The sequence below is a fragment of the Nuphar pumila genome, chromosome 10 (genome assembly GCF_984573655.1).
Source record: "Nuphar pumila chromosome 10, dmNupPumi1.hap1.1, whole genome shotgun sequence".
Lineage (NCBI taxonomy): Eukaryota > Viridiplantae > Streptophyta > Magnoliopsida > Nymphaeales > Nymphaeaceae > Nuphar > Nuphar pumila.
In genome coordinates, this window is record NC_143258.1 from 80,004,165 (window position 1) to 80,014,667 (window position 10,503).

The window sequence follows — 10,503 nt, forward strand, 5'->3', positions numbered from 1 at the left end:
TATAGACAGCAAATTTGCAAAAATGTTTCTAAACCCTGATCAAGAAAAAGGTTGCCTCTTGCTGTATTTAGAATCTCTCTCTTTCCTAGTTTTTCACAGAAGACAGATGGACTTGACTAGCCCCTTCTTGGTTTGTATTGCACCAGAGTTGTTGGACTCAATGACTCGGATTGCCTCACCAGGTGGTAGCCAAGACTAGATGGACCCACTCAAGAGTCCTTGATTACTTCCATATCTGCTAACATAATAACATTTGTACTCTTCATTATAGGGAGTCCAACAATGAGCCTCTAGGGATGGTAAATCCCTAGAGCAATGGTCGCATGCATTAGCTGGCACCACAAGTATGCCTTCTGGAGCATTGATTGCTGAAGCTGAAACCCCAAACCAGTTCCATGATGGGCTAACCCACACAAGCCTAGGGCAGGAATGTCCCAATCCGCTCTTTGAATGACGGTACCCGCAAAAAAAGCAAAGGCAAGGCGAGGCAACTGTGATTCAGATCCGTTGTGGACAATGCTAGACCTGTTACGAGGCCCATTCATCCAATTATTATTGGGTCGCATGTTGAGCTAAAGGGAATGCCCAGATTGGACCTATTTTCGCCGCCATCCATCGTGTAATTTGTGCTTGGAATGACCCAGAACAGACGTTTTATTTGTCAAATACCATTTTTTTTTGACAAAGTGTCCTCTTAAGAATTCTGTAGTCGGTCCTTCTTGTAAGGAATAACTCAATCTTACGAGGATGTGATCCCACTGGATCCGACCCATTTGCAGCCTGAACTGTGCCCCTAAGATGGAACTGTTCAGGACAGTGAATGGATGGGAGCTTCTGGGCGTGTAAAGTGCAAAAAATCCCAACTGGATCACCTAGGGTTTGGTGAAAGGAAAGGTAGTGCTCCTATCAAGATATCTTGAGAGCGGGATCCGATATAAAAAAAAATGACAAAAGTTGTGGTTTTGGTGCTTTCGGCTAGTGGGCGCCGCGCTCTCTCTCTCTCTCTCTCATCCTGAGCATGGGAAAATTTGCAAGAATGACCCTATTATAGGATTGCCACATCTTCTGTTGTGGTCTTGCTTATGATACATCGAAATACTAAATGATATCATTGAACTTCTTTCATAATTCGTGAGCATTCCCAATCTGTGAATTTGGGTTGACAGTGTTCCCTCATACCCATTGATTTCCAATCAAGTCTACTAGCAATTTTGTGCAAAGGAACCAACATTGAGTAATGACCCATCCAAGGTCAGGTTGTGAGTCATTGAATTCCAATTGAAAAGTTGAAATCGATGGCATGCGGTCACTTGTACCATCAATATGAGTAGCCCCCAAGGACAAAATAACAGGTCTCAATGCAACCGTTAATAAAATCTTTCTGAAACCTTAGCTTCCTTCACGAGGGGAAGACCTTTGTGTGTCAACTGAGCTTATGCGACCAACATGACCCGTCCTGCATCCATGCCTAATAAAACCAAAGTAGTGGAAAGTATTATATGATATAAGAAGCGTTTCATACATACACCGATAAAAGCACATGGTTCTTTTTTTTTTCCACTGGACAAAACATCAAAATAGAAAAAGTCGGACCCCCAGGGGTCTGACTATTTTTTCTCCCCATTTTTAGGGATATTTAATCCTTCAAAAAAAAAAAACTCCACCATCAATGCAGGCAACTTAGTTGACTTGGCTCAAACTTGCAGCGCAAGTCTTGAGCCCCAGTCTTCACCTTCAAGAAAAAGTTCACACTAGATTTTTTTTTTGGGGGGGTGGGGTGGGGTAGACTCATTCATGGTTCGGTGCACAAAACTCAGACCAGCTAAAGCGTGGAAAGGACCAGTGGAAATTGAACCTGAATGAATTGGCAAACCCTATACATGATCCAATTTATAGTTTCTCAGGACCATATTGGGTAAGAGGAATTGTTGGTAAATTAAGGCCTACACGAACTAAGTCAAGTTTCGGATAACAAAGGAAATTCTTGGCGAGGAAATAATAGGGATGATGGCATTTTTGTTATGTCCTTGAAGACTTGGTCTGGATTCGTACCCCTACTCTCTCTCTCTCTCTCTTCCCTTGTGACGTATTATATAAGCTGGTTTGTGCAGTGGGGCGAGAGGGGAGGGCTGCTCCTGAGAAACTGGGCAGATGGGGGCAGAAGAACTCCCCACCCCCTTCATCCCTAAGAAGGAAGGTCCGGCTCGGCTACTCGTTGTAGGCCTTCAGCCATCCGCACTCCTCGATCACGTCATTAGGGTAGACTGGGATCTGTTAGACACCATCCCAGGAGACAGAGGAGGTTCCCAACAGGTAAAAGAAACACCCAACAAACGGATGATAATCTTACCATTAACTCTTCTCTTATTGGGCTTTCCTCTTCTCTGTATATCCTTTGCACTTTCGGTCATGTGGGCGTCTCGTTATTATGCTGTTAGCTGACTCTTTTTTAAGTTTTGATATTGCCCACAAGGCAAAGATATGAGAGGAGAAAAAAGATGGTACTTTTGGTGTTTTTAACGGTATTTTTTCCCTTTTACGACCGACATTTGAGTTTTGATTTCTGGAGTGGTAATATAAGATGCGTAGATTCATGTGGAGGAGGAAGTCGGTGGTGTTGAGTTCTAGTCGTTCTTGGAGTGCAGTGTTTTGCATTTATGATCTCTGAATTTTGAAGCATATTCAGTTTTTTCTTGTTTTTTGTTGATGTAATGCTGTATGACTCTCAAACTGTTATACGTTCACGAGATTTCTGCAGTTTTTTTCTTCTTTCCTGGGTTACCGTTGTTTAGTTTCATGTGAATTCCGCATGCGGAGGTTGAAACCAGTAAGGTTCGGTTGTGAGAAGAGGCATTTACACACTACAGAATCTTGCTCCAAGTAATTTCTTTTAGCATTTGGATTGATGTTACTGCTTTTCTTCGTATTTTTTAGCAAGATAGTCTAAGGATGCAAAAACGAGTCTCATAATGCCACAGATTGCATGCTATCAAATGAAGGGATTATTGACCGTATGCTTGATGTTTCTTTATAATGGTCTTCATGAGGTTGAATTGTGGAATACATGATAAACTTGCTTTCTGGTTTTTCACTTTTATATACATTTGGATGCACCTATTTATCCTAAAAAAGTGGGATAAGGTGGTAAGTTACATTGTAATATTTTGCAGTTACTACCCTACCCAATCCTACTTATCTGTCTTAACCCTGTAAGAACACATCTCCACATGCCAATTTTTTTTAATGCATTAATATAACCGATTTGATCCTACTATTTTCCTTTAGACTTTGAGAACATGATCATTGACTCTGAATTTTGTTTCATTATGATTATTCTATCCAGTAAAATGGAGTACACATGGCATAATCCATGTTTTTCTTTTTATCGTCACAAAGTTTTTCCTTGTTATCTAGGGATTGATGTCATTTATGGCGATTTCCATGCCAAGGTTCAGAAATCCAAGTTCTTCATTTTAGAAATGGATTTCCTGTTAGTCAATGCCATAGTAGTGTACTGTTTAATTGCAGTTGAAATTGAAACTAAACCTCATAGCTCCAAAGAATACTGTTTGAATGCCAGTCCTCTCTGGTTTTCTGTTTATGATCGTGAACCTTAACTAGATCTACAAAATTGTTTGATTGATAAACAGGTGCAGAATGCAGAACTGGAACATATACTCAGTGAAGTAAACACACATATTGTTCCATTGTCTGAAGGCATTTCTCCTATAAGGACCATAGCAGGGGGTAGTGTAGCCAACACCGTCCGAGGTTTGTCTTCAGGATTTGGTATTTCATGTGCAATTGTTGGGGCATGCGGTGATGATGAGCAGGGGAAATTATTTGTATCTAACATGAGTTCTAATGGAGTAAACTTATCAAGATTGAGGATGAAAAAGGGGCCAACTGCTCAGGTGTTGTAAATTTTCATCAACTTGTTTCTGCACGGCTTTTGATGAGTATTTCTTCTCAAAGATCTTCTGGATATCTCTTTTAAGGGACTAACCGTGAGTGAATTGCAGTGTGCATGCCTTGTGGATGCACTGGGCAACCGTACCATGAGGCCATGTCTGTCAAGTGCAGTAAGACTTCAGGTGCATCCACTCTGCTTGACTATCTGTGGGGAAAATTGAGATAATTGGTAGTTATACATTTATCCCATTATTGATCTTATTCTTATTTGTCCAGGCCAATGAATTTACTAGGGAAGATCTGAGAGGTTCTAAGGTGGTTTCCTTACTATATTCTCATTTTCATTGTATCACCACTTTCTTCATGGTGACATTTTGAACTCATTTTTGAGCAAGCATAGATTGCAGATATGCTTTTTTTCTTTGACAAAACCTGAACAGAAGATTTTATTTTGAAATTGGTATATTAGCTTGGTTCTTGTTGTTCAGTGACTCCAGTCTCTTCTGATTCTTTTCCCCACTTGCATTTTTCCCTTTCCGCTTCTTAGATGCTTCTTAAAAATTGTTTTCTTGAAACTGTGAAGATGCTGTCCAAAGGCGGGGCTAAGAAATACTCATCTATTTTATGGCACAAATGCTATTAAGAACCTCTATTCCATAATTGTATGTGATATGTGTCTGCTAAATGTTTAAATTTTTAAATAAGTTGATTTACCTTAATATATGCAGTGGTTGGTGTTGAGATATGGGATTTTAAACTTAGAACTGATACACACAGCTATTAGAATTGCAAAATTAGAAGGGGTACTTGTGTCTATGGACCTGGCAAGTTTTGAGGTGAAGCTTCAAAAATCCTTTTATGTATTTGAATCATTTGATGTAAATCTATGAAGAACTACTCTAAATTGGTAAAGTGGAATTCATAAATTCAAACTGTTTTCATTGAGCAGATGGTTCGGGACTATAAGTCTCAACTTCTAGATATGTTGGAGAATGGGTTTATCGACCTCTGTTTCGCCAATGAGGATGAGGCCAGAGAGTTAATGAGGTATTATCTTTTAGGTTGATCTGATTATCTATTATGCATATGAGGTAGTTCTTTTTGGTGATAGAGAGAATAATTGCCTAATCTTGAATTTTAGGGGTCAGGAAAAGACAGATGCAGAAGCTGCTTTGAATTTTTTGGCTGCAAATTGCCAATGGGCGGTGGTCACATTAGGTCCTAAAGGATGCATAGCTAAGCATGGCAAGGAGGTTAGTAAAATTTTATTTACAGTTGTAATAGGCATCCATTCACTTCATGATCCAGACATGGGTTGGACAGTGGGTTAACTCGTCAACTGCAAGGAGCTGGCTCAGGAGGGCCAACCTCATTTTAGAAAAATATTTATCTAAGTACCACTTCTCAAAAGGGCGTGGTTTGGTTGTTTTGCACATTATTTTGTTTCAATGAAATCCCAAAGAACATTTTCATTTTTCCTTTTCCCAAAACATTTTCAATTGTTTAAACAGAATTAACATTACTATGTTAATTTGTGCTGCTATATCTTATTCAGAATGGTCAAATTCTGTTTTTTAACTTCAAGAGTGCTTTCTTCAAAGCATGACATTTATAATTTATTGTCTTTTTGAAGGAGTTCTGTTAAAATGAATGCTATTTGTCATTTTTGAAAAGAGTTCTTTTTATCATTACAGTAAAGTTAGTCCCTAAAAATCTTGTGCTTCTGTTGATACTAGATAGTGTATAGATTGTTGGTCACATGCTTAGGATCTCCCAGTTCTTAATTATCATTGGATACCCTTAGATTGTTCGAGTTCGGTCAGTTGGGGATGTGCAAGCAATTGATGCCACTGGAGCAGGGGATCTCTTTGCCAGTGGATTCCTATATGGTATGGTCAAGGGGCTCTCTCTCGAGGAATGCTGCAAAGCAGGTGCTTGCAGTGGTGGGTCTGTGATCCGAGCTCTTGGTGGTGAGGTGAGGCCTGAGAACTGGAGGTGGATGTACCGGCAAATGCAGTTGCACGGCTTCTCAGTTCCTGATCTCGTGAAGCATTGATTTGGAAACCAGTAGTACCGCAGATATTCATTTCAGCTGAGCTGTTTGTTTTTACTACGGCAGAAGTCCGCAATCATGTTGCATTTTTGGGTCTGCTAACTGATGTTACTGAAACCTCTTTAATTTTTTTTTCACTATTGATTGTTACCTGAAGGTCATAGTACATTGGAATTTGTCTCCTGGACTTTTTAGTTTTGGTCACCTAAGCATGTGGGCCGATGAGATGTAACTCTATTTAGTGGTAGAAATGCAATTTTTTCTTGATTTAGAAGCACCATTTGGTGCATACTTGCACTGCGAATGATGCAACTGCTGATGAATTCATCCAAGTTCGTGTTCTTGGTATGAGACCATCTTTCCAATTGCATTGTGACATGTCTTAGGGACTAGAAATTGCCCTTGCAAGGGGCCGTTAACATCAAGTAGAGGTAACTTGAGTAAACATTTTCATTCAAGTCTTTAATTTAATAACAAACTACTTCAATTCTGTAAAAACAAAGATGAGGCATTTTTACCAACGGGGGCTCCGCTTGTCTGGTAGGAGCAGCTAGTGCACGTCACCTTTTGTTGGGACGTTGCAAGTTCAAATCCCAAGGGTATCCATAACCGGTAGGGGTCTGCCTAAACCCAGATGAGGCTTTTTTTATGTAACAATTACCTGATACGTCTCTCTCTCAACACGAAGATCGAGATTTTATTTCATGAATAGTGAATAATGAGTGGTAGAAGAGGTGGCAATTGTTCAACTGATAAACAGGGCTTGGAACCATAGCAAAAGATTGGCGCTATCTGTTAAACGCAGGCGTCTTCCAATTCTCTCTCATCCTAATATCTGCTAAACGGAATTTCATGTGAATGGGAATTTCTTCTACCTTTCCCAACTTCACTCTACAATTCTACATTCCTATTCTTCCACGCATACCAGCATGTACGAAACAATCATCAATGCCAAATTATTGACAAAAATTTACCCACCTTTTGTAATGTATCTTTCCTTTCTAAACCAAAGCTTATATCAACCCATGCTAATTTAATTTGAATACAAGCAAGACTAAAAAAATGGGCTTATGAAATTCAGCTTTCATTGCAATATAATGCACATCTACAAACCGGGAGCAATCTCTTTTGAATTAATTTTAAAAGTGGCATATCGGAGATATGATCCAAGTGGTAGTAGTCAGTTTCGAATCTCGAATGTTTTTTATTGAAAATATTGGTGGCATGATCAACGGAATCTAACTCTATATCATGATTTGACTGAAAACGCTCCTTCATGAAAGCTACGTGGCTGTAATCTGTTTTTTTATTGGACTTTCAATTCTAGATTTTTTCATCAGTTGCTTTCTTCACAAAATTCATGAACTGTATCTCAAGCCATCTTCCATCCCAATAGTTCTCAACCAGCTATTTTTTTTGCAGTAACAAAGCCTCCTTCAACCATGGATCCTTTCAAAAATAATGAAATTCCCGACACCCAGTTTTGCAATCATCCTTTCTATAAAATATTCCGAGTACCTCACGATTCTCACCCACCTTTCTGCACACCCCATCTCATCTTCCATCCATTGTTTTCAATTTAACATGGCCAGTCTTTTAGATTGAGGTTTGTCCTTAACTTTCACATTGTTCTTTTCAGATAAAGAGGAGACTTCATCTACCTTTTTATATCTAAAGTACAATTTCTTTAAGTTGGACGTTTTAGATGGTTTTACTTATTGTTGTTGGGTCTTTTAAACCGAATCACACCTACCCCTCTCTCTCTCCAAAAGACCAAAATGGATGATTGGATCAAACAAATGCCATTCGGGACTGCGATTCATCAGTTCAGGTGAATCTTGCGTTTATTAATTAGCTTAAAATTACAAGTCTGCTCCCAGAATATAATAATATCAATTGAACATACCTTTTCAATATAGGTTAAAATATATTTAACTAAGTATCTTAATCATGAAATTAACTTGAGGTCCCTCTTCTACGATCTCTTTAAGAATATAAAGCAAAAGATGGGACTCTCTGTGGAAATTTCCCATGGTATAATTATTTTTGAGAAAAGTGAAACAGATAATATCCTCCCCGTCAGGATATAGTATCAATTTGCAGGTGTATAGGTACATCGTGCGTGATCCTAAAGCTGGCGATAGAGTCTGGCACAGAAGACCAACCATGTGAGAGCCAAACAGCCTTGTCTGCCTAGGCAACCGTAGACTTCAGTTGAGAATCTTCCTGTCGACACACCATCCGAGAAAAAAAAGAGAGACGTGGTCCCTATGCAGCCAATCATGCCAACCATTTAAACAGGATCATGACTAAATAACTAAACTCTCTCTCTCTCTCTGTCAATAATAATGCTGGGGTTTCTCTCATACCTGCTTAGTTATGTACCATTAGTCGGAAATTGCATCCAAAAGGCATCCAAAAGTTTTTCTTACTGCACCTTAAACGTCGATGACATAGATTCCTATCCGGAATATGATAAAATCAAGTGCAGCAGACATGTACTATGCTGTTGGTAGCCACATCAATGTAATTATTTCCTCATGTAATATATTTTTTCTTGGTACACCCATAGACGTCTATGCCAAACCCTACGTATCCTAGAAAAAATAAAATTCCTGCATTACGACAAAAAAGAAAAAGCCTTGTCCTTGTCAAGACAAATAAAAGGCTAGTAGCTGTGCTTCTGTTTTCAATTCACGAAAATGGAATTTCTGAAATTCGCTGCATATTTTGTTTTGCCATCCAATGATGCTTCTTCCATTTTGAGAGAGAGATTACAAAATTGTCCTGTTGGGGGGGGGGGGGGGCGACCTTCTCTCCCCACTGTGCAGCGGCCAGAGGAGAGGAGGGTTGGAAGGGAGGCCGGCGGAGGACTCTCTCTCTCCCCCTTTTCTTTTTTCTTCTTATTCTTGATTAGGTTTTTTTATTTGATTTTTTATTAGGTTAGATATTCTAAACAATTAGGAGTTTTTCTTTTATTTTCATTGATTAGGTTAGATCTTCTAAATAATTAAGGTTTTTCTTTGATTTTGATTGATTGAGGGGATTTTTCATTGATTTTTATTGATTAGGGTTTTTTCTTTGATTTTTATTAATTAGGGCTTCTTATACTTAATTTGTTAGGGTTGTTTTTCTTTGATCTTCTTTCATTAGGGTTTTTTATATTTAATTTTATAGTTTATTTATAGTTTATTTTTCTTGTAGTTAAGGGTTTTTTGGTTTATTTATGATTTATTTTCTTGCATTTTAGGATTTTATGATTTATTTATGGTTTTTGTATTTGTATATAAAAAAATATGAATTCTTATTTTTTCTCAAATTACCCTAAATTTAGATATTTTTTAAATACTTGGATCCAGTTTGAGGCTTGTATTTGAAGCTACAATCCATAAAATTTTGACAAACTTTCATAATTAGATCTAATATGATATCAATTAAAGCATTTATATATAAAAAATATCAATTATTATTATTTTTCAAATTAACCAAATGTTAAACATTTTTTAGTTTTTAAATCCAATGCGATATCTATATCCGAAGTTAAAATCTATAATAAACATGTTAAAACACTTTTATGGTTGGGCGAATCGGGTCATATAATCCAAAATGAAGTAATTCGACCCATTATCCATGACTATCCAAGTTGTCCGCACATCTTCATCAAACATCGGATATTTAGAATACAACATCCGAGTACACTTCAAACAAATGTTGGACTTGGTACAAGTTGTTCTTCTGTTTCATCTTTTTTGTTCATTTCGTTCAATCTGGACAAACTATCAAACATACCCTTGGAGGCATTTGTTTCAACTTGCATACCCTTTTCTATGAAAGAAGCTCCCTTAGGTGGGAGCGTAAGAAACGCCCGCTCAGTAGAATAGGCTAGGAACCATCTCCAGTGCATACCACAACATTCCTAAAATTGAATGAAGTGAAAGGAAATTTGCGTTAGACTAGTGAGTTCCAGTAGATTGATGGTTCATATTTTGCTGGGAAGGAAAAAAACGAGCTTGGAAAATATCTATTCACTCGCATAACAAGATAGACCGAAAAAAGAGATAGTCAGAAACTCTGAATTTGCTTGCCCACAGAAGAAACGGATGAATGACAACTTTACTGATTTTGTAAAGCTCTTCTTTCCTTTCCTGCTTAACAAGGAACAAACTCACTCCACCTTTCATATTTCGCCCAATAGATGTAGGGATGAAGAATTGGATGCAAAAGAGATGCTATGAAAAAACGAGGGCATATGCATAATATAGGTGCCTAGACACCATCCACTTTAGAGATGTGTGGCCGCCCTAAAGAACGGCTCAAGGCACAGGGCGACCTCTTGCTGAAACCATACAGCATGTTCAAGTATATGGCATTATGACCGGTTAATGGTTCTCTTTTTAATGGATCGCACTGTCCTCATGCATTGGATAGCATCAAGCCCCATCAACCATCCTCTCAGCGGCAAACGCCTTGATACAGACAACAAAATCAATTAAGCTAAAATTAGGCAACACCACCAGTATCGATGATCAATGGTTGGG

At 38.3% G+C, this 10,503-nt stretch overlaps 1 protein-coding gene across 1 annotated transcript; it reads left to right on the forward strand.

Annotated features, from left to right (window-relative positions):
• The first annotated feature begins 2,050 nt into the window (after positions 1-2,050).
• On the forward strand, positions 2,051-6,234 carry LOC149826984 (uncharacterized). The gene is made up of 8 exons (XM_090020190.1): positions 2,051-2,313; positions 3,651-3,914; positions 4,023-4,094; positions 4,189-4,227; positions 4,641-4,748; positions 4,862-4,959; positions 5,054-5,165; positions 5,717-6,234. The coding sequence occupies exons 1-8, from the start codon at positions 2,152-2,154 to the stop codon at positions 5,966-5,968; spliced, it is 1,107 nt and encodes a 368-aa protein (XP_089876316.1). The 5' UTR covers positions 2,051-2,151; the 3' UTR covers positions 5,969-6,234.
• The last annotated feature ends 4,269 nt before the right edge of the window (positions 6,235-10,503 follow it).